The sequence below is a fragment of the Nannobrachium achirus genome (assembly GCF_963921795.1).
Source record: "Nannobrachium achirus genome assembly, chromosome: 2".
NCBI lineage: Eukaryota > Metazoa > Chordata > Actinopteri > Myctophiformes > Myctophidae > Nannobrachium > Nannobrachium achirus.
The window spans coordinates 50,587,204-50,612,132 of NC_137811.1; the positions used below are offsets into that span (position 1 = coordinate 50,587,204).

Here is a 24,929-nt window from a genome sequence, read left to right on the forward strand (position 1 = left end):
TGCTGTTCATCCACAGAGCATTGATTCTAGTCATTTTCTCCATTAGATTTCTTTTCACTTTTTTCAACTTTTATTACTTGGGATGGTAAAAAGATGAGGCAGACAAATAATATGTATTTTGACGTAATAAAAGTTGAAAAAAGTGAAAAGAAAGCACTTTAATCTAATGGAGAAAACAACTAGACTACAATGCTCTGTGGATGAACAGGAAGCAGTGGTAGGGTGTGACTCAAAGGGATCTGGCGCCCTCTATCTTGCATTGCACTACTTTGTGCAAAAAAGCAATTGCTATCTAACATTAACATTAACATTATCTAACATTAACAAATTAATGTCAATGATCATCAGCTGGACACACACACACACACACACACACACACACACACACACACACACACACATACATATATAAGGGTAGCATTTGTTGCGACCGTCAGGGAGCAGTTTACTACCAAAACCTCCACCGGCCGTCCGTCCGTCCGTCGGTCACACGTCACACCTCTGCCCTGCTCATATCTCCGCATCAGTATGACATCATCGTTTGTGTATTGTATATCTCCATATATGGAGACATAAGTTGCTCATGCCCAAATATGGGCTGGTGAGGTCAGACTTAGTGTGATGCGTAGGTTATCTCCATATATGGAGATTCAACTTCAATGAGTAACCATGGCAAACTGTCAACTGCCCGTATGTCTTGATAACTGCTATAAGCCAACCCTGGCGATAAGGTCTGAGTCGAAGAAATGCTTCTTTCCTGGCAAGAATTGCCCCTTTATACTGTAGGGCTCGTTTGTGTATTGTATGACATCACGCCACATCATCCAGATACGCAGAGCAGGGATCTCCATATATGGGCATAAACAGGTGACATCACACTGATGTCAGATACTCAGAGCAGGGATTTCTCCATAATATATGGGCATAAAAGGGATTCTGTTAGGGATCTCCATATATGGGCATAAAAGGGATTCTGTTAGGGATCTCCATATATGGGCATACAAGGGATTCTGTTAGGGATCTCCATATATGGGCATAAAAGGGATTCTGTTAGGGATTTCCATATATGGGCATAAAAGGGATTCTGTTAGGGATCTCCATATATGGGCATAAAAGGGATTCTGTTAGGGATCTCCATATATGGGCATAAAAGGGATTCTGTTAGGGATCTCCATATATGGGCATAAAAGGGATTCTGTTAGGGATCTCCATATATGGGCATACAAGGGATTCTGTTAGGGATCTCCATATATGGGCATAAAAGGGATTCTGTTAGGGATTTCCATATATGGGCATAAAAGGGATTCTGTTAGGGATCTCCATATATGGGCATAAAAGGGATTCTGTTAGGGATCTCCATATATGGGCATAAAAGGGAGTCTGTTAGGGATCTCCATATATGGGCATAAAAGGGATTCTGTTAGCTGTTAGTGATCTCCATATATGGGCATAAAAGGGATGCTGTTAGGGATCTCCATATATGGGCATGAAAGGGATTCTGTTAGGGATCTCCATATATGGGCATAAAAGGGATTGTATCCCAGATGATGCCCTGTTAGGAGATCCACACTAACAGAATCCATATATGGTCCTACCGACAGCTGCTATAAGCCAACCCTGGCGATAAGGTCTGAGTCGAAGAAATGCTTCTTTCCTGGCAAGAATTGCCCCTTTATACTGTAGGGCTCGTTTGTGTATTGTATGACATCACGCCACATCATCGGCTGAGGACTGTGTGATGTCATCATATCTCCATATATGGAGACATAAGTTGCTCATGCCCAAATATGGGCTGGTGAGGTCAGACTTAGTGTGATGCGTAGGTTATCTCCATATATGGAGATTCAACTTCAATGAGTAACCATGGCAAACTGTCAACTGCCCGTATGTCTTGTTCCTTGACATAGTGGGAATATGTGTGGCAAATTTCACGGTAATCGCAAGCTGCGTTGATGATTTGAGGCATTTTGTTCAAAAACAGAGCAATCCTGCATACTTTGGAAGCCAATATTAGCCAATCAGGATGGAATATGAAATATCAGACGGATCAGACTTGATCACATGACTATAGAGATACTGTGTACTGATTTGTGTTATTTTTGAGAGAAAATCTGAAGGAGTAATATCCAAAAGTGTGTTTTACATAAGTCGGCCCAAAGGTGGCACTATAAAAGGCTGATGTGAATAATGCAGTGAAAAGGTTTTTCCTTGGCCTCTAGGGAGTGCGTGTACAAAGTTTGACACTGATCGGTGGAGTTATAGGTAAAAACACAAATTGGCCTGTTATAGCGCCACCATGGGGCTGATTTGAACATTATGACGTGGCATTTCTTCCTCGGCCTAGTGGGAATGTGTGTGTGCGATTTCATGATAATTGCACTTTGCGTTTTGTGATTTGAGGCATTTTGTTCAAAACTGCTCAATCCTACAAACTTTGGAAGCCAATCTTAAACAATCAGGATGGAATATTCAAAATCGGACAGATCGATGTCAATCACATGACTGTCGAGATACTGCGTACTGATTTGTAGGATTTTTGGACAAAATCGGTAAGAGTAGTGTACATAAATGTGTTTTGCAAACATCAGCCTCATGGTGGCGCAAAACAGGCCCATTTGAAAAAGAGGTTCTGAATTGGCATCCAGGGAGTGTGTGTGCTCATTTTGGCAGCGACCGGGCCAACGGCGACTGAGATTAGGTGGTAACAAACTGCGAGGACGCACGGACGGACGGACGGACGGACGGACGGACGGACGGACGGACGGATGGAGGGGAAAACATACTCTCCCCCATGCCTTCGGCTGGTGGAGACAATGATTCTTGTGATTTGGTAAGAAATACATAGGTTGTATGTCATGTAAGCAGTATGAAGAGGAAGTGGAAATTGGGAAATGCATAGCCACAAAGAGGCCCCTGCCGGTAGCTACATGTACCTGTTGCTTAATCTGAGTTCCCAGAAGTTCTTTTTACCTGTTGCTCAACTCTCAAGTGCACCCAGAGGTCATAATGACTCCTTTAGGCAAACCAAGTTATAATATAATGTTAAATGAGTGGTTCAACATAAATTAAGTTCTATTACATGTCCCCATGTTCAACACCTACTGGGTCATAGCTAATATTTCTGGTTTTATAGCATTTTATAGCACAGTGTTTCTCAAACTTTAAAATGTTAAGGTCTCCCCTTAAGTCAAATGCAGGTCTCTAAGAAAAAGGGGGTTTTGCCCCTGGGTAAAATCACAAGACTGGTTTGACTGGTTACACAGCATGCATGATTGATTGATTGATTTTTCTTTATTAAAGTGTCATGCTTCCAAGGAAGCCCAGCCCATATGGACTTACAGGACACTTTTCATTTGTACTTCACGTTCCAGATGACAGTTCCCTGTACAGTTACAGAGTTTCACGGTCACAGCTGAGCTCCAACTGTGAGGTTGTCTGCTTTTACTACCCTCCTGCTATGGGTGAGTTTAACTCATGCTTAAATGCAATCAATCATGAAATAAATAGTTTGGAAATCCTATAGAAGTCTGGGGAAAGTGACGTTCAGGAAAAAAATAGGATGTACCTAAAATATCACACTGGTTTAAAACTGAATGCTCATCAGGCTATACTTCAAAATACGTTTTAAATGTCATTTCCCAATAAAAGGAAGATGAGTTACTGCATGTTAAGGGATGAATACAAAATATTTGAAATTGCCTAGTTTGTGATCAATCCCTGTATGTAACATACAAAAGGGAAATAGCATACTTCCCTTTTTCTTCACAGCTCAAGATTGCACTTCAAATACTGTTTGTGCTGGTTGTTCATTTGTGCAGGTCCATTTGAGGTTGTTCTGTGTTTAAATATGATGGGAGTTGTCATGGGGCTGCAGCATGCCCCATCATCACTCTTCACCCAGACGCCCTTCCTCAGTGTATGGAATGCCCCCACGGCCCATTGCCAGTCTCTTTATGGCGTGGATCTGGACCTGGGGATGTTCAGTATCGTCCATAACCAGAACCAAAGCTTCATGGGTGACAACATAACAATTTTTTACTCTGGAAAATTTGGCATGTATCCTAGCTACTCCTCCCGAGGTACGCCTGTTAATGGTGGTGTGCCACAGAATGCCAGTCTAGATGGGCACCTCCGCGAGGCCGCTGATGACATCCGTGCCAATATCCCTGATCGGGACTTTCAGGGTCTGGCTGTGGTGGACTGGGAAAGCTGGAGACCATTATGGGAGAGAAACTGGGACAGCAAGCATGTGTACCGGGAGGCGTCCAAGGCACTGGTGAGGTCCAGGCACCCAGACTGGAGTCCTGCTCAAATAGAGGCGGTTGCCCATAAGGAGTTTGAGGAAGCTGCGAGGAAATGGATGATGGAGACACTAGGACTGGGGCTGACAAACAGACCCCAGGGCTTGTGGGGTTACTACGGCTTTCCCAGCTGCTACAATTACATAACAGATAATGACGACTACACTGGCGAGTGTCCTCCTAGGGCCCAGGGCTTGTGGGGTTTCTACCATTTTCCCAACTGCTACAATTACAACATTAAAACTGTCAACTACACTGGCGAGTGTCCTCCTATAGAGATAGAGAGGAACAATGAGCTGTCCTGGCTTTGGAACGTCTCCACTGCTCTGTACCCCAGTATCTACCTCAGCCAGGACCTGCATGGGTTCAACAAAGAGGTCCTCCTGTTTACACACCACCGCATCCTGGAGGCCATGAGAGTGGCTTCACAAGTGACCCCCGTAACTACGCCTGTGTTCCCGTATTCTCGTATCGTCTACAGCTACACCTACTCTGAGTTAGACTTCCTCTCTCAGGCAAGTTGTGGTTGTTTGTAGGCCTACTTCATTTGCAATATATTAATTGTGGGCTCGCTGAAAGCGAGCACCCGTATGTTCTTCTCATTATTAGCGTGGTTGCCCAACAGGGCAACAGTAGAGGACAGATGTTATCTGGGATTGTTAGCCTATATGCATTCGGATCAGCAAGACAATTATATGTCCCATATACTAACTTTTACTTTAATTTTCATAAACTACCTCCACTAATGCTAATGCTAAAAATGCTAGTGATAATGCTAATAACACTGCTTGTCTGCATTGTAGTTCCATTACCATTTTAAGTCAGTAAAATGAAAGAGAGCATTGCCTGGGACCTTGACACTTTTATACTATTCTTTTTTGGCTTGAAGCGAGCCCACACTGTTTCGTAGGAACAGTATTTCTAGTGTCATGTTGGATTGCCATGACAGTGAGTGAGAGAGATTATTAATCTCTCCACCTCTTTTATCTTTTTTATTGTAGGAGCACTTGGTCTATACCATCGGTGAGAGCGCTGCATTAGGGTCTGCAGGGATAGTACTCTGGGGTGACAACACCTATGCCAAATCTAAGGTAAAGGGAGATTTTTCTTGAGGTCACTTGTAAATATTAATAACTTGGATTGAAAGCACATTATTCATTTTGTTTGACTTGTCCACTCTTTACGTAGGCTTCTTGCGAGGCAGTCAAGGGCTACATTGACGAGACCCTGGGCCATTACTTGGTAAATGTGACATCGGCAGCCACTCTTTGCAGCCAGACGATGTGCTCGTCACATGGGAGGTGTCAAAGGATAGACCCTAAGTCTGGAGCCTACCTCCATCTTGACCCTACTACTTGGAAAGTGATCGCTGAGAAGACACCGGAAGGAGGCAACAACTACAGAGTCCTTGGACAGATGAGCAGAGGTCAAGTTCTGGGCATGAAGTCCCAGTTTAAATGCCAGTGCTACCCTGGCTGGATGGGTGAGAACTGCTCTATTCCAAAGCAGGGATGACGTTCTTTTCACAAGGGAGTGTCGTTAATTTCGTCCAAGGTTCTTCAGTTGTGCAGGGAAAAAGATGAGTCAGGAAGTGGCTAGTTGCAGGCAGTCAACAAACTTTATTTTCTTCGCAGAAATATTCAGAATATGAGCATAGCTTCGCCTCTCGCATCGGATTGGAACTAAAACCTGAGTGGCTAGAGACAGGTTTCTGAACCCTGAACTCAGTTTCTGCAGCCACTTAAGTATTCAACACATCAAAGCCTTGTTGAATAAAGGCGGGCCGTCCCACCTGGCCTGTTGACCAGTCAATATGGTGCAGCACCAGAGGGGAGGGGGCTGGAGCCGGCACATAATTAATACAACTTATACAGTATTGCCTCAAACTCAAACTTACAACATGGTAAATCATTTTACAATCAATATTTCACTCATAACTCAAACAATCATACTCATACAGCCAACTCCTGTTCAAAATGGTTAACCAGAAGTTACTTTTACCCAAAAGATCAATAATTAAAACGTCTCTTTCTGAGCAGGGAGGAAAACGGAGGATTCCCTGAGAAGTCTTCACATCCTATACTGGTTAATCATGAATATATGTTTCTGCTTGCCACATTTCTCGTTAATGGCCTGTTAACGTCAAATTCTGGCAATTATAGAACCATATTATCCATTTTTACCAACTTCTTACCGCGTCAGGCTGTAACACAGTTGGCTCCTCTTAGACTGCTTCCCCCCAGGTGGGGGACAGCCATTGTAACCAAATGGTCCCCTGATTACCATCTCTGCTATCTCAGCATGGGGCAGGCTTGAGTGGCCCTGCTATCTTTAAGCATGTTAATTCAGCTGCTGGGAAAGGGCCACAAATCACACAGCTGTTGTTTGCGATCTGTGGAATGTATCAGATTACTTTGGTTCACTCAAATCCCGGTGCCTTCTCGTCTGGCCCCTGAACCTCTGCTTTCATGACTTGTACTTTATGAATATGACCCAAAATATACGACAGGAGGCTAGTGAACAATTATACTAAGAAAAACAAAACAAGAGAGTTTTTTGTTTTTGTTTTTTAGAACAATCCATTTGATGAATAGAAAATCATTACGGTTGGTGTGGTATCACGTTCAATGAGATATTGGTTATGGGAGATTGCATTTTTCTAATAAATTGACTGTCTTTTAAAATGTAGGCTACTTTACCCGAATTAATTTCTACTTGCAAAAAGAAAAAAAGAAAAAAAAGGAGAGGAAAATGTAATGTGTTTTTTAATGTATTTGTAAGGTTTTTATAGCCATAAATCATAAATCATGCTCTAATTTACATTTGGGGGATATGCTATCTTTCACAATATGTACATTCTAGACATTCTAATGATCACCAAAAATAAATAAATAAATAAAAATAATATATATATATATATATATATATATATATATATATATATATATATATATATATATATATATATTACAGGCATTTTACTTATGTTTCTGTGAGGAATAGCTTCAGTGAAAAAGTGAGATGTTGTTTGTCCAGACTCTGGACTCCAGAGATCTTGAAGTTGTGTGAATGTCAGCCTCTGTGGGGATAATCATATGCAAATATCGTGGCCAATGGAATTGTAATACTAAACAATAGGATACAATGGTGATGTTTAGGTGAAAAAAGAACAGTAATTGTGTAAAAGTTCATTTTCTTCTGTAATATAATTGTTGTTTTTAAACTTTCATATATTGTATAGGTTCATTGTGCATGCAGTGACATATTCAAACATTTTGATTTTTATGACATACAAAAAATGTAGAAAATCAAATATCCATATCTCAAAATGTGTGGGCAAAACCAGCATTGCATTGTATTGCTGGTGTTGGTCCACTGTGTTTTATCAAGTTCAGAGTCAACACAGCCATCTACCTGGGGATTTTAGAGCGCTTCCGTAGCTTGACCAGCTTTATGGAAAAGATGATTTCCTTTAGCCACTTGGCACCTGCCCACAGAGCCAAAACTACAAGTAACTGACCATGGTATTACTGGGCTGACCAGCAAACTGGCCTGACCTGAACCCCACAGAGAATCTGTGTTGTGTTGTCAAGAGGAAGATCAGAGACACCAGTCTCAAACACACAGTTGAGCTTAAGGCCTCTATCAAAGCAAACCTGGGCTTCCATAACACCTCAGCAGTACCACAGGCTGACCACCTTCATGCCACGCCTCATCGATGAAGACATTTGTTCAAAGGTATTCCATACCAAGTACTGAGTGCATAAATTAACATAACCTTTCAGAAGTTTGACATTTCTGTATTATAAATCCTTCTTTTGAGTGGTGGTGTGGAATATTCTAATATTTTGAGATATGGATTTTTGATTGTCATGGGATGTATAAAAATCAGAATTTTAACAAATACAGCTTTTGAATATTTCACTGCATGCAAATGAACCTAAAATACATGAAAGTTTAAAAATCTATAAATATATTACAGAAGAAACTTTTACTCAATATTATAATTTTATGGATCTGTATAGTGAACTCATCTGATCTTATCCCACAGTCTATCATGATTAGTAGGGGTACAACTGATGGATCCCCTGTCTCTTATAGTATCCTTGTTTCCCTCTCTTGTGTCTTTTATTTGCTCCTTAGTCCATTCCTCTGAGGATGCATGGAGTAGACATTTTAGGCACTAAAAGGCAAACTGGACAAGCATTTATTATTGCGACCTCGGTCAAATGATTACCGGTAGTTAGAAAATAAAAGAAGACACATCACGCATTGTTTTCTGATCTCTTGTTTTTCAATGTGCACACTAATTGTATTGAGTTGAGGGAATTGTTTGAATGGGCAGTAAGATTGTGACAGTGCACAATACAACATAAGGATATTTAAAAAAATATATATGTTCATTACATGTATGTTTCTATAGCCTATTACTTAAGAAAGTCATAGTAAGAAAAAGTACTGGACAAGATAAAATAAAGAAAGTAGCTTAAATTGTTAGTGTAATTGTTTGCTGTGTCACCTCACCTGCTCAGGGGAAGAAAAAAAATACCACTTTTTTGGGGGAAAGACACAAGTCCCAACTAGTCTGGCAAGCTGTGCATGTAAAACACAATTGGAATTTAAATGTATACAATTCAATTCAGAAGTTTATTTTTTAAATCCATTTTAACATGTTGGCTATGTTGCAGCTGAACGACCTAATATGTTAATATATTTGTGTGATGTATCTTTGAGTTCTCAGCACATAGCTTCTCATAACGTCATAACTTCTCAGTAGCCCCTGGTCAGTGGGGATGGTCAGCCATTAATTGGATTAGCTGACCATAGGCACTTAACATGACACGTAAATTAAGAATTGTCATGTGGAGCTTTTAGCATGGTTAACTTTTCAATGTATTGATTGTCATATGTACTTTCTTTGACATACAACGCTGGTCAATTAGCTGATGAGAAGGGTGCCATCTGCCTCCTCTATCCCCTATTGTGTGAGCTTGCTTTAGGGTCGGCTCTGGCCCATATAACGGGTTGCTTATTGTCAATCGGGAGTCATTGTCAGCAGAAACGGAGGTTGAAATGACTCCTCCGTACCGGTCCGGAGTTAAATTCTAATTGGGAAACAATGTTGTGAGTTCAACATTAAAAGGAAAATATGCTATTTGCTGAGAATTGGAAAGGAACCTAAGAAGAAGATTTTTACTTTGATCAAGGATGTATACTTTTGTTTGTATGATGAATAAACAAGGAGAAACATTTAATTTTGAAGTTCTGTGGACAATCCCTATTTTTTGATATTAGTATCTATTATTAATATCAGTATTATTTTTCAAGTCGAGATGCTACATAAATGGCGACGCGAGCCAGGAGCGATTTGTGGCGTATTTTATGACGTTTTAAGAAAAGCAGATTTTTTTTTAAGGGGGGACTGTGAGTCTGTGATCAGGGCTTGTTTTCGACGGAGGAGGACAGAGAACTGTTGCGTTGCGAGTGGTGCCCCTGTGGCCTGTGCCTTTGTCTTGCGTTGTGTGACAAAGAAGCTGGCCTATTTTGCATACTAATAGACCTGGGTGTGCGAGCGGTGTCCGCGGCCCCTGAAGATTGACCACTGCATCACGGCTGAAGAAAGAAAGGAAGAACGCTAATTGTTTTTTTTTGACTGCTTGCCTGCAGCCCTAAAGTTACAACTGCTGCGACAACTGGACATTTGTTCAAAGATGGTTTGGACGACGTCAAGACGCTATTTTTTGGTTGTTGAAGTCAGAGGTTTTCAACGAATCTACATGAACATTTTCAATATTGACTCTGTGAACTTTGGGGCCGTGCCTGTCAGTGGACGACTGCGGAGAGCTGACACGGAGGGAGCCGTGTCAGTTGGGGCCCAACAGTGAAGCGTGAGCCCTGCGAGGGGGGTGCGTGTTGCTGTTACTACTACATCTTTCCGGCATCCGGCTCTACCCTCGCCCTGGCCTGACCTCCGTGGAGCGCGTAGCTGATCTCCTCATCTCCTCCTCACGATTGATCACCCTACCTCCTGTCCTTCCATCATTTTGGGTAATACTGTATTTTTTCCAAGTTATTTACGCTGCATCTGCAACGGACTTAGATTATGTTGAAGGGATAGGTGTGTCCACAGTGTGTGTTAGGATTTCACTGTATGCTGTACTTTGCGCCTGTATGCAATATGTGTTTTAAAGTATTGGTAGATAGTGTTTCGAAGTTGAAATTTGCATACAGTATTGGTAGATAGAGTTGGATTGTGTGACGCGTATTGGTAGATAGAGTTGGATTATGTGACGCGCGTACAGAGAAATTGAGATTTGCATACAGTAGTGATACCGGTAATTTTTTTTAAAAGTGAGATGGGCTAGCCTATTGGTGACAGGATGTTCACCAGAAGCGCGGTACATGTACGTTAAGTGATTTAAGGCCTATTGAATTTAGATTTTGCTCGCGGTCAGTGATTTTTAGTGGGTTTTGTGTCTGTCTGTCTATGTCTTTGTCTTTATGTGTTGAGCTCTGAAACGTAAAAGAAAATATTTTTGGATGGTTGATTGAATAATATAATTGGTCGTGATTATTCAATTCTGCCATTATTCAATTTGATGATAGTTGCTAAATTCGTTTGCCTACGCAAGAGCGGCCTGCTCCTTTTTTGGGGCTGTCATTTTTTCTCCTCCCTCTCGTGTGTAGGCCTATGTGTGTGTGTGTGGCTGTGGGCCCTGTGGGGGTGTGTGTGCTCTCCTCTCCTGTGCGTGTGTGGCGCTCTCTCTCGTTCTCCCACGTGCGCGGCTCTGTGCGCACTTTGCCGGCCCGTGGAAGGGGGGGGGGAGGAGAAGAAATAGTGTTTTTCTCTTATTTTTTCTTTTTCGAAGTGTTTTTTCTAATGCCATTATGTATTTTCATGTGCTAGTGTTTTACATCTTCAGATGTGGTTATGAATTCTTTATTTGGTTATAATATAGGGTAGAGTGGGGGAAAAGGCCCCCCTGGGGTAATAAGCCCCCCAGCTGTATTTGACTACAGAACTACAAGGTGGCAACCTTTTTGATTTCAGCACATTCCTGGCATCCTTAGCTCTTCATGGATACAACATTTCATTGTCTCACCTTAATCCAGGTCATAACTTTCTCAATCAAACACATTTAAGATAAACTGATCTAATTCTTTGTCACTGTGAAAATGTTCCAAACTCTGTGTAAATAAGTTGAACCTCTTCACTTATTTTTTGTATATCATTAGGAAGGCCTTATGATAAATTATCAACTTAAAAAAATAAAAAAATAAAAAAGGTTTAAGATTTAAGATGACACTCTTTGCAATGACAGCGTTGGGGTAATAGGCCCCCCCCTCGTGTGGGGTAAGAAGCAGTGATGGGCAGTAGCGAGCTACAAGTAGCGACGCTACATAGCTTAACTACATTTTTCAGTAGCGTCACGGTAGTGCCGCTCGTTTTGAACCAAATAGCTTTTAGCGTAGCGGAGCTATTTTTAGAGCCCAGTAGTGACGTAGCGTCCACCAAACGCTACACGTTACTAATAAAGGTTTTGCGCAAAAAAGAAAAGAAAAAATCCCCGGAGAAAAGCCATGGTAGCCTACAGCCTGCATGTGCACATGAATCACAGCTCGTTTTATACTTCTATAGTACAGCGGTGTCATTTGCCAAAAAGGACAGATCTACAAGCTATCAACGTGTCTCGGCTCTGCAGGGTGTTCGCTTGAAGATCTACCCTTGCTTCCATCATGGCTCCTCCCCGCTCTCTGTCTGCACATATGGTCTGCACCGGACGTGCACCCACTGCACACAGAGACAGTCAGACACGGAGGGGATATGGTGGTCATATGGAACTAAACCTACACAGTGAAACTGTTATTTGCAACGTTTGCAATGTTAGAACTTCACTCGTTATAACTTTAACCAAATGCGGGTGAAACAGTGAAGGGGACACCACCACACCGCATGATAGAGTGCACGGAACGACGGACTGGACAGTGGACATGCCTCGCATATCGATCAAAAACAACCATTCGCACCTCGTTTAAAAAGCGTGTCTCAACGACGTGAATTAACATAAGAATGAGCCATCGGCTGGATGCATATCTGATCCATTGTGTGACCTGCTAAATTAGTGCTAATGGTTCTGTTCTGTCTAAAGCAGAGATGGAAAAAGTACTCACAATTTGTACTTAGTAAAAGTATCAATACTTCTCTGTAGATGTCCCCATTACAAGCGAATGTCCAGAATTCAAAATGTACTTGAGTAAAAGTATGAAAGTATTGGCATCAAAATGTAGGTCTTCTACTTAAAGTACCAAAAGTAAAAGTAGGCTACTAAATGTTTGAAAATAGCCAAGGAAGGTATAAAATAGGGCTAAAGTGGAATAATGTAGTGTATATGTTATAATATAATCTTTCATAGCTGTAAAGTAGCCTAACTAGTAACTAAAGTTTTCAAATAATTGTAGTAGAGTAAAAGTACAATATTTGGATTTGAGATGTAGTGAGTAGAAGTAAAAGTACTGAAAACTGGAAATAGGCCTACTCTGGAAAATACTCAAGTAAAGTACAGATACCTCAAAATTGTACTTGGTGTAAGTAGGCCTACAGTAAATCTACTTTACTTTACACCACTGGTCTGAAGTAGTCAAAGTAGAACGTTACACTCAACTCACCATTTATCTGCACTACAGTACAAAATGAATTGTAGGCCTATAACATGAATCAATTCAAATGAGAATGTTACTATACTGACTGACTGTCTGTCTGTCTGTCTGTCTGTCTGTCTGTCTGTCTGTCTGTCTGTCTGTCTGTCAGCATAAAGATTATCCATCCATCCATCCATCCATCTTATCAGCTGTTTCGACAGCACACAGATCAGGGCACTCTTTTGTCCACAGCTAACTAATGACAGTGAAGTGGCAATTTAAGGACCTTTTAGACATTTTTAATACCTAAAAAATATAAATAAAATACCAAAACTGCATCAAAAGTTAGCAACTATAAAAACTGGTCAAACATTGGCCAATTTGACAATATAGTAAAAGAGGCACAACTTGTGAAAATGGCAGATCTACAAGCTCGAAACGCATTGTGTTCCGAGGTGTTGTGAGCTTGTAGATCTGCTATTTTCACAATATTTATCGGTGGAACAGTGAAACTAAATGTAATGCCTCAACTCCTAATTCCAATTGCTTGTCAGGGTGGGGTCCCAAGTTCAAATAGGATTTTTTTTTTGGGGGGGGGGGGGGGTCACAGCCTGAAAAGGTACACATTTAATTTAAAAAGTAAATGAAAGGATGAAACAAAAAGCCAGAAATGAGGGCATTTTTCCAGTTTTATAATAATCAATTGAACAGAGCATTTTTTGCCTGACTATTTGTTTGGTGGAAAGTTGCACTTGATCATGAAGTTGATAAAAAAAAAAAAAAAAAAAAGTAGCTTTGTTGTAGTTAGCTACTTTTGCCGTGTAGCTTGTAGCTTGCTTTGCTACATTTTCTGTGGGTAGCTTCGTTGTAGCTTAAGCTATATTTCATCAAGAGTAGCTTGTAGCTTAGCTTACTACATTTTCCAAGTAGCTTGCCCATCACTGGTAAGAAGCCCCCGGAGGCTTTTTGCCCCATGGAGAGAATAACTGCTTATTTTTGGCAGAATCGTTCAGTTAATGATACAAACGTGAAAATTGGCATTAGCAGTTTCCATGGGTCACTTTGAAATGGACACTTTCAAGATGACAGACATTTTTCAAGATGGCTGACACCTAATTGGAGCAGTTATGTGATATAAAGGGTTATTTTACCCAGGGGGCAAACCAGCCTTTTTTTGGGAAACCTGCATTTGCCCCGACATAAAAAGTTGTCCACCAGAAATATTATCTATGACCCAGTAGGATCACAACCTATATGGACAACCCGGTCAATTTGTACAACAAAGTCCAATATGGCCGCCTCAATATTAGCCCCTATTAGTTTTAATGGGGGGTGAATAGGGCAAAATTTTAAACTGAGGGATATTTCCACGAAACTTCACAGGTTGATCAATGGTATACATATGAACATTCTTTTGTATTGCAAGTTTCCATGAAATCCAATATGGCCGCCACAATATGGCCGCCATAATGTAAGGACCCAGAAAATAGGTTTTGCCTCTAACTTCTGAACCAGATGAGCTAGAAACGCAAACTTGGTGTCTATTTCATGGTGTCTGACCATGGGAGACTCAATGGAATAGCTAATTTTATTATTGGGTGTGTCTGGACCTTTATTGTGCATATTTGCAAGATGGTGGATTCCCAAAATAGAGCTTTAACATAATTTCTACCATGATTGTTGACTGCTTTTGCAAATACAAGCAATATGAATCCATTTGCTAAGATTTATGGCACAGAAGGGACTTATACCTGTATTATTCTTGAGTTTGCATGTTGTCAAAATGGCTGTAAACAAGATATTATATTTCATATCCGATTCTACTGTATGTAGTTGTAGCAATGACTTCAGATAAAATCAGAGACCAAAACAATGTATCTTAGAAATTATTTTTTTATAAAAAAAAATATAAAAAAAGAGAGAGATTATCTCAATGAAATGAATGCAACTGCCTTTTGGGTCTTTCACACATAGACATGCACATGCTTTCCAACAACTTCAGCTTCAGGGAAATTATAATGAACACATGATTAAAACAGGCTGCATTATAATGCAAATAATTGCTAGTCACTATCACTGTCATGTGTACCTATCCTGCTGCATCTTGTCTCCAGTCCTTGGCAACGACACCCCAAGTAGCATGCAATTCCCTTCTTCGCACATGAACAGTTTTTCTGGCAGCCTTTGATACAGCTACATGATATTGCCTTGTCCATTGATATAGGCCAGGCTGGCTCTGTAGATGGACAGGGGACTGCCTTCCCATGGCGGCAGCATGATATAGGCATCTATATCATGCTGCCACCCACCTCCTAGACCTTCCAGAGCTGTGGGTGAGAACAGAGCAGGATGCATATCTTCCTATCCATCACATGGTCTCAGCCCTTGGACTCGCACAGTGTCGTGCCCTGCCCTTTATTCACAGCCTGAGTGGCAGAGATACCACCAGCTATCCCTTTTTCACTGGAAAGAAGGCATGGTTCAAGACCAGCATGGGTCTAGATCTCCCTGCACTTCAGGAGTTTGGTGAAAATTCCTCTTATTCCCTCTCAGAGGATGTCAAGAATCAGGCTAGAGACCTCACAATAGCTTTATATGCATCAAAAGCTGACCATTCGGAGGACTTTGACCTGGCAAAGCTGAGAGTGTACAAGTTCCTAAATAACCGATCAACCCTGTTGAAGCTGCTGCCACCTACAGAAAATGCCTTTGGCCTGCACCTGAAAAGAGCTGCTCTTGCAGCCATAATAGATAAAACTGCACACATCGCGAAGCCAGACATCCCATGCTTCACTGAATATGGATGGTCTCTCAGTGATGGGAAGGCAGTCCCCTGTACATCTACAGAGCCAGCCTGGCCTATATCAATGGACAAGGCAATATCATGTAGCTGTATCAAAGGCTGCCAGAAAAACTGTTCATGTGCCATCCATCCATCCATCCATCTTCAACCGATTATCCAGAATCGGGTCGCGGGGGTAACCGTTCCAACTGAGACTTCCAGATTTACTTATCCTGCGCAACTTCCTCCACTCCCTCTGGGAGTATACCGAGGCGTTCCCAGGCCAGTCTGGATATATAATCCTTCCATCTGGTCTTAGGTCTGCCACGGGGTCTCCTCCCAGTGGGACGTGCATCGAGGACCTTCCTAGGAAGGCGCTCGGGGGGCATCCGTACTAGATGCCCGAACCACCTAAGCTGACTCCTTTCCAAGTGAAGGAGCAGCGGTTCTACTCCAAGTCTCTCTCGGGTGATTGAACTTCATGTGCGAAGAAGGGAATTGCATGCTACTTGGGGTGTCGTTGCCAAGGACTGGAGACAAGATGCAGCAGGATAGGTACACATGACAGTGATAGTGACTAATTATTTGCATTATAATGCAGCCTGTTTTAATCATGTGTTCATTATAATTTCCCTGAAGCTGAAGTTGTTGGAAAGCATGTGCATGTCTATGTGTGAAAGACCCAAAAAGGCAGTTGCATTCATTTCATTGAGATAATCTCTCTCTTTTTTTCTTTTTTTTTTAAATAAAAAAATAATTTCTAAGATACATTGTTTTGGTCTCTGATTTTATCTGAAGTCTTTGCTACAACTACATACAGTAGAATCGGACAGGAAATATAATATCTCGTTTACAACCATTTTGACAACATGCAAACTCAAGAATAATACAGGTATAAGTCCCTTCTGTGCCATAAATCTTAGCAAATGGATTCATATTGCTTGTATTTGCAAAAGCAGTCAACAATAATGGTAGAAATTATGTTAAAGCTCTATTTGGGAGTCCACCATCTTGCAAATATGCACAATAAAGGTCCAGACACACCCAATAATAAAATTAGCTATTCCATTGAGTCTCCCATGGTCAGACACCATGAAATAGACACCAAGTTTGCGTTTCTAGCTCATCTGGTTCAGAAGTTAGAGGCAAAACCTATTTTCTGGGTCCTTACATTATGGCGGCCATATTGTGGTGGCCATATTGGATTTCATGGAAACTTGCAATACAAAAGAATGTTCATATGTATACCATTGATCAACCTGTGAAGTTTCGTGGAAATATCCCTCAGTTTAAAATTTTGCCCTATTCACCCCCCATTAAAACTAATAGGGGCTAATATTGAGGCGGCCATATTGGACTTTGTTGTACAAATTGACCGGGTTGTCCATATAGGTTGTGATCCTACTGGGTCATAGATAATATTTCTGGTGGACAACTTTTTATGTCGGGGCAAATGCAGCACACCTTCCTTTGCCCCCTGGGTATTTTGGTGATACAAGCCTGAAAATTGGCATGAGTAGTCTCTGTGGGTCACTTGGCAATTAGCCTCGGAAACCCAGACTTACTTGGCAATTAGCCACCCACAGTTACTTGAAATTTCAATATGGCAGCCATTTTTCAAAATGGCCACCACCTTAGTGGAGCACCAAATAAACCATTATATCACTTAACTGCTCCACAAGGTGTCGGCCATCTTGAAAAATGTCCGCCATCTTGAAATTTCAAGTAGCTGTGGGTGGCTAATTGTCAAGTGACCCACAGAGACTGCTCATGCCAATTTTCATACTTATATCACCAAATAAACTATTATATCACATAACTGCTCCACTAAGGTGTCAGCCATCTTGAAAAATGGCCACCATCTTGAAAATTCAAATTCCTCTGACAATTATCTTGTCAAGTGACCCATGGAAAATGCTCATGGCAATTTTCATGATTGTAGCACTTATTCTGCTCCAGGACATAGAAGGGGGCCTATTACCCCATAGAGGGGGGCCTATTACCCCAGTAGTGGGGCAATAGGCCCTTTTTACATGTTTTTCTTTTTGTACTATAAAATCAAATGTATCTAATTTTTCAACATGGTGCCCATATAGGTGTATTGGGTAAAGCATTGTTAACATGTACATACTGAATTAATATCAAAATGTATTTTAATTGGTCATAAAATAGACATTATCCTTAGGGGGGGCCTTTTACCCCACCTTACTCTACTTGATTAGAAGTTTATTAACTAGTTTACTGATTATTCAGGATTTAAAAAAGATATTTTTTGTAATTTATTGTGGTTGTTTGGGAACATATTGTCTGCAGTCTGTGTGTTCTTAACTCATTCCCTGCCAGGCCCGATAGTCCCGAGATTATTCCAATGTCTTTCCCCGCCAGGCCCGATAGTCCCGAGAATTAAAAAAAAAAAAAAAAAAAAAAACTTTTTTTTTCAAAAACATTTTTTTTCAAAAAAAATTTTTGACCCCCAAAAATGGAGTAGGCATGATAGCAATCGCGAAATTGCATGTTTAACCCCCATAGCAACCCCATCTTTCAAGCATGGCAGCCATTTTGGCAGCCATCTTTGTTAAACATAGTGGCTGTTATCTCATGAATGCCTGAACGGATTTCCATTCGGATTTTTTTGTTTGAAAGCTGTGAGCAATGTGAACACACGTGGTGCATTATCTAGGCATGGGTGTGCATGATCCGTGCACACCCAATTACATGGAAGTCTATGGAGACGAATGGCAGGTGGGAGTACGGAGGTATGTTAAAATGGCGGTCAATGTGTTAAGTACTGCGGTAATAGATGGTTCTATTATGTTTTGTGGTCTTCCTTGCCTGAGGAGGACGTTAGAGTAAATTATTTGACGTGTGTTTTGATTTGGCATTAATTCTGTTATTTTCTTCTGTATTTGTCTATGGTGAGAATACGCTGGATGGATTGGACTGAAGTTCTGGACCCCAAAGCTATGCTGATCCATGACCCAATGACACCAAGGACAAGGTTTTTGGTGTGACACGCCCAGCCGTGACCGAACTACATCAATCTGGGGGCTATGAAAAGTGTTTAAAGGGCAGTAACCTGTATTCTAATAGTATTAACTGTTAATGTAGGAAAAACATGGGCTGGTTCAGTATAGTTTTGGTGTTTAAATTGTAAAAAAGACAAATTACACAAGTAACAAGTGTTGGAACTATAGATTAGGAAGATAAGTCTTTTGTTTTTTAGTGATTTTTATTTTGAAGGAATGTTATTAACTCCTGTTCAGAAAGAGAGATGGAGTCACAGACTATACGTGACTCTCACTGTAGTGAAGAAGTATTTGAGAGATGGTTCAGTCATGAATGAAGGCCCTCATGTGAGACACCGACAACAGCAAATTCCTGTTGTCTCCAAAAATGTTTTCCGTGAATTGAGAAACAAAAATCTAAAAGATAAGTGAAGTGGGAAAAAAGCATAGTGGTGGTTGTAAACCATGGGTTAAAGGTCAAATTGGGAAAGCTAAAAGGAGAAGTGGCCAGAAGGCACTTAATTTAATACTCAACCAGAATTGTATGGTGGTAGGGAGGTGAGATATCATATTGATCTCACTGACGACCAATGTCAATTTGCTGATTAGAAACTGGGTGGTCCAACTCTGACATGTCCAACTGCCTCAAATACTTGACAATACATCCTCTTAAGGATTTCATGACTGGTGTAACGTTATATTTTCAAAATGATTTGATGTCATAGCACAACTAGTGAGCAACTTAAAGTTTGTGCGAAAGGTGTTAATACATGTTTTCTTTCTAAAGAGGAAAATCTATTATTATGGAGATAGATCATTGAACACATGAACTAATGTTTAGAATACTGATGCTGTTGAAGTTAAACACTAAGGTATCATGTGTGTCTTTCTGTATCATGCCAATATAGTAGGCCATTATAGGGTTAAACAGATGTTTCGATTCAGTTACTGTTACATTATATTCCTGTTGACAATAAGGGAGAGCAGTGCAAGTGTGGGTTTGCATATATGATACATACTAGGTACTGTCAATAGTAATGTGTTTAGACACAAAAGCTTATGTTGTGCATGTTTGTATGTAAGTAGTCGATGCCCCAACAGTATTAATTACTTAGAGTTTAATATTCATATATTTAGACTAAGGTAATTCAAAACGCATGTTCGTATTTGCGGACATCAAAACGCTGATGATTAAAGTATTTGCCCAATCTGTGACAACTACATCACAGTGAAAAGTACATGATAGTGATGGAAATAAACTAAACAAGGGGTAATGATGACGGTAACTACAGTTTAAACGATTTGGGACATTGACAGGCTCATCCCATTGAATCATGCAAGATATTTTTAACCCTTTACCACAGCTAAAATTTAGATTGGGTGTTTGATTATAACTTGACTTACATCCCATCGACTTAGAGGGCCATTAGTGTGTGAGACATTGTACTTGTTTGACTCTTCACAACAGCTGAGCACAGTATAGGTTAATAATATATATTGATAGATTCTACTTACACAAAGATATTTGCATGTGAGGCAAACATGAACGGAGACTATGAGTTAGTATTGTGCTATTCTAGTCTAAATTTCTGCTTGCACATGGGTCCAGTGATTATGCGAAAGGGGTGGTTTGACATCTGGCCCGTGCACCACAATGGTTTTGAGTTGAGTACACAATAAAAGGACATTCTTTGCAGTGACGAACTGGGACAAGTACTATAGTGTGGTTTGCCTGTAGGGATATTGAAATATCTGTCAGAACACTTAATTAGTATTACTGACATGCACAGTATTACATATTTTAGAGTTGTTTATTTATTAAGTGTACCCATGCCCATGCCTAGTGACAAAGTAACTACATTCTTCAATGTATAATGAACAGACTCAGGACAGCAATTATGCTGACATTTGGAATAGTGCACTTTGAGTTTGATCCAGTATGGTGTGCCATCTGTTTCCAACAATGTTAGTGGACTCTATTTCGATGATGTATTTAATTGCTAATAAGGATCAGTATTCAGGAAGAAAGATCTAATCATTTATAGCTTATAGTATGTGTTTCTGGTGTCACGGGATGACCGTAAACAGTTCTTTTGTGGTTATGTAGTGATTTGAAATGAAGGTATTTTTCTTTCCAGCAATGAAGTGCACCAATTTAAAGCGAGTGTGCTGACATAGTGTTAAAAGAAATGAGAAATTATTCTGTCTTGGGATTTGGTATTTGTCAAATGATTTCCTGATGTTAGTTTGGAGGTATAGCTCAATCTGATTTTTAATGGTTTATGGTGGTTAGTAGATAATTTGGCTGTGATAGGGTATTTCATATTCTGTTTTCCTGGAGTAATGATTGTGAAATAACTTAAGTCCATGATGGTGAATATTATTTGGGCTGATTCCATAATATTTGATAGAACGTTGTGGGTGTAGGTCACAGCGTGTGCGTGCGCGTCTCACCGTTTCTTTTTGTTCCGACTGATTGTAGTGGGTGAATAGGGTTTTCTGTCATTTACTCGAAATGCACTCCTCTTGGGTTATCGCGCCTCCTAGCGTGCGATACAGAGCTACACATATGCTCCCGAATGACACAGTCGGAGGGTATGCCAGTCAAAACGCCCCGCCCCAACCGTGGGCATAAGGCGCGAGACTGGCATGTGTACTTCCTCTTCCGTTCCTCTGCACGCATGAGATACGGACGTCTACACATGTTACTCTACGACAAATAATTAATTCTTCAAGTTACTCAGTCTAAGATCAGTTCGAATTCAACTTTAGCCTTAGCGGTGAGTAGGACCATCACCCACGGGTTTCGTTCAACTTGGTCTGTTCTTCTCTGTTTTGTTCTTCGCTGTTTGCTGCTAACGATAACAAGCGGCTAGCCTAGGTTAGCTTAGCTTACCTTCGTCATGTCTAGCGAGGGTCTGTTTTCACCACCCCTCCCTCGACGCTGCGGGGATCCGGAGTGCAGCCGCTTCATTGCCGCTGAGGACCCGCATTCCATCTGCCTGGGCTGTCTGGAGCTACAACACGCTTGGCAAGGTTTCTACTTCCCAAACAGCTGCGTGTTCTGCGCGACGATGGACGCGGCCGTTCTTCACCAGCGTCTGCTGGTGGTCATGAACATGGACGCTACAAGGCCCAAACAAAGCCACGTCGCTCGGGGAGCTCAGACGGAACACGGCGCTCAGATCCCCGCCACGCCAGGACAAAGAAGCGGGCCTGGTTCCAGCACCGCAGCAAGGTTTGTCCAGGCGGCTCCTAGTGTTTGCGAACCTATCCGCAGTAGCTTCGCTCCGATGTACACTATTTCTACCACAGCGCACAGTGGTGGACCCGGCATGTTCGGCTCCACCCCGCGCTTCTCCTTCACGCCCGGTCCTGGTTTGACCAGCACCGGGCCTCTCCAGGCCTCCGCCGCCCTGCAGGCTAGCCTCCAGGGACCACTCCAGGCGGGGCCATTGTCTCCGGTCGCCGCCGAGGCGGCCACCAGTGGGACTCCTCACCCCACCAACCCGTTCCTGATGACTCCCACGGTCACCGCCCCCCCCTCTTTCCCCCCTCTCTTAACGTCCCAACAGAACGTGCCACGTAAAGTGCCTCGTGGCTCGGACGAGTTTGGCACCTCCGAGGAGGAGGAAGATGCCATGGAAGGAGAAGAGGAGGAAGATGAAGAGGAGGAGGAGGAGGACGGTTTGGTTCAAGAGGAGACAAGTGAGGACTTTGTGACAAGTGAGGACATTGTGATGCTAAGCCCCCGTCATGGCGGCACCCCTCGCACCTCACCCCAAGCCCCCCCCATCGCCCCTGCCAAGAAGGCAGCGGTGGATAAGGAGAAGGTGGGCGCCACAGCAGAATCCACCCCACAAGAACTGGACCTGCTGGCAGTGGTTGAGCTGGCGGTGGCCAAGATGGGCCTCACTATGCCAGTGGAGCCTCGCCCTGCGAGCTCAACGGAGATCAAGTTTGCGGGCAAGAGAGAGGTACAGACACCAGTCCCTCGCTCTCAGAAGCTACCCGCTACCCCGGGGCTCAAAGAAGCTCTCCATTCCACATGGAAAGAACACAGAGAGCCCGGGAAGATGGCTCTGTCAACCTCACTGGCGGATGAGGACAAGTTTGGCGTGGGCGGCCTTCCCCCTGTGGATGTCGCCACTAATCAGTTCTTCTGTGCCCAGTTTAAACCCACGGAATGCCCCTTCACTCAGGAGCCTGTGCCCAAGTTCTAGAGCAAGGACGAGAACAAGGTCTCCAACATGGTAAAAAATGTTTATAAAGCTGCAGGGCTCTCTGTGAAAAGTTTAAACGTGGTGGGGCTGATGAATGGAGCCATGGCAGAGATGCTGCTCCAAAACAAGGACCGCCTCCCTCCTGAAGCCTATGCTGAATGGGATGCCATGCTACAGCTGGCAATAGTGAGCAACGTCCATGCCATCCAATGGGCTGGCAGAGGTATGGACGTCGCTGTCAGCATGGAGAGGTTCAGGTGGCTGCAGAAAGTCCCCTTCCAAGGCGACGAATCAAAGGCCAGCGAGAGGCGAGAGGAGCTGAGGGGCCTGGACACAGCCCCCAACAGTCTCTTCGAGGGAGCGTTACCCTTCCTCCGTGTCATCACCGACACCAATAAAGCCCAAAAAGAAGTGGTGGATGCTGTTTTGGGTAAACCTGATAAAGGGAAAGAACAGTCAGGCTACTCAGGACGCTCTTCCCGTAATAGGGAGAGGTATCAGGGACCCCCCCGACAGGGCGGGAAACCCCATCGTTCTCCTAGAGCTCCGTCTTCCTCCTCGGGCACGAGCAGGAACAGAAGTCAGGGCAACCAGGGCTCCCAGCACCAGGAGATGCGCCCACCAGCTCGCCCTTCATACAGTGCAGCAGTGAGGGGGCGTGGGAGAGGGTCGAGAAAATGACACTTTGAGAAAGAGGGCCTTCTCACCCTCGGCGCACGGAGACAGGGTCATGGACGGCTCTCCAGCGCGCAAGCACAGTGCACTTTTGATCCTGCCACCCAGGGTGGAGGAATCCAATGTAAATGTGAATATTGTTTCTGTGCCAAATGTTTTCTCCCAAGTAAAGAGTGTGTCTGCGAAACAAGGTCTCTTCTTTCACAATGCACACACAATGGAGAATCCCCAGTGGGGACATCCATATATAAATTATGCATGCCCAGTACCACAATCACAAACACAAACAGCCTTCAAGGAAACCCCCTTAAGGGGCATTTCCAATATAAAAGGTTTAATTGTTCCACAGCCTCAACTCAAGGGTCGGAACAACAAGTGTTCCCCCCTTCCGACACGAGAGGGCGCCAAAGCGCCAGCCAAGGTAAGAAGGTGGCAGAGAGGTCTTTCTTGTTTAGCTGTCCCAGCCCCAGCTGCGACAGCAGTATTAAACAGGGTTTTAGACAGGACGTGTTTACAAGAATGCGTTCCTTTTTACACTCCTCCTCTGCCTCCTGTCCCACCGTGCAACAAAGTGTTGTCGCCGGTGATAAAGGCATTAAACGTAAGGCCCTCGCTTCACAACAAGACGTTGTCACGCTCAGTAGTGAGTCACGTGTCTCAGTCTCGAGTCCCTTTGACTTCCGCGTTACCGGTGACGTCAGAGTCGTGTCCGGGGATGCACATACCGTGCATTCCTATCAATCACATTCCGTTAGGTCTGACGTCAGCTCCCATTCAGAATCCTTTGTCAAAGCATTTAACTCAATGGAAAGCATGCAAGCCGTGTCCCTGGGTGCTTCGCACCGTGAGGCAGGGATACAGGCTACAATTCTCAACCCAGCCTCCCTTGTCAGACAGAGTGATATTCACGCATGCCAAAGGGGCAGGCCGCTTTGATTCTGAGGGAGGAGATTCACTCTTTATTGGGGAAAGGAGCGATCAGGGAAGTTTCCACAGATCAGCTCGGTCTGGGGTTTTATTCTCATTATTTCGTTGTGCCAAAGAAAGGGGGGGGGCTGAGGCCCATTCTGGACCTAAAAGCCCTCAACAATTTTCTGGTAAAGTACAGTTTCAAAATGTTGACGAACGTAGCGCTATTGCGCTCGATCAGAATCAACGATTATTGGACGTCCCTCGATTTGAAGGACGCGTACCAGCATGTGGGAATTTACCCCCCACACAGAAAATTCCTGAGGTTCGGTTTCGAGGGGAAAGTGTACGAATACACTGTTCTCCCGTTCGGCCTCTCTCTGTCTCCCCGCGT

The 24,929-nt window shown here is 42.7% G+C and overlaps 2 protein-coding genes across 2 annotated transcripts in view; one reads left to right on the plus strand and one right to left on the minus strand.

Annotated features, from left to right (window-relative positions):
- Positions 1–3,862: 3,862 nt before the first annotated feature.
- Positions 3,863–10,193, plus strand: LOC308298790 (hyaluronidase-1-like; the record flags this gene model as incomplete). Its single annotated transcript, XM_080742465.1, has 4 exons — positions 3,863–4,816; positions 5,303–5,392; positions 5,490–5,784; positions 10,129–10,193. 4 exons carry the CDS (start codon positions 3,863–3,865, stop codon positions 10,191–10,193), a joined length of 1,404 nt encoding a protein of 467 aa, XP_080598591.1.
- Positions 10,194–12,036: 1,843 nt separating this feature from the next.
- The window catches only part of LOC308298801 (oxysterol-binding protein-related protein 10-like), a gene marked incomplete at both ends in the record, with an annotated part of 66,172 nt that continues 53,279 nt past the window's right edge, over positions 12,037–24,929 (minus strand). The window contains one exon of the mRNA XM_080742476.1: positions 12,037–12,093. Coding sequence (XP_080598602.1) covers positions 12,037–12,093 — 57 coding nt within the window. The remainder of the gene's footprint in view (positions 12,094–24,929) is intronic.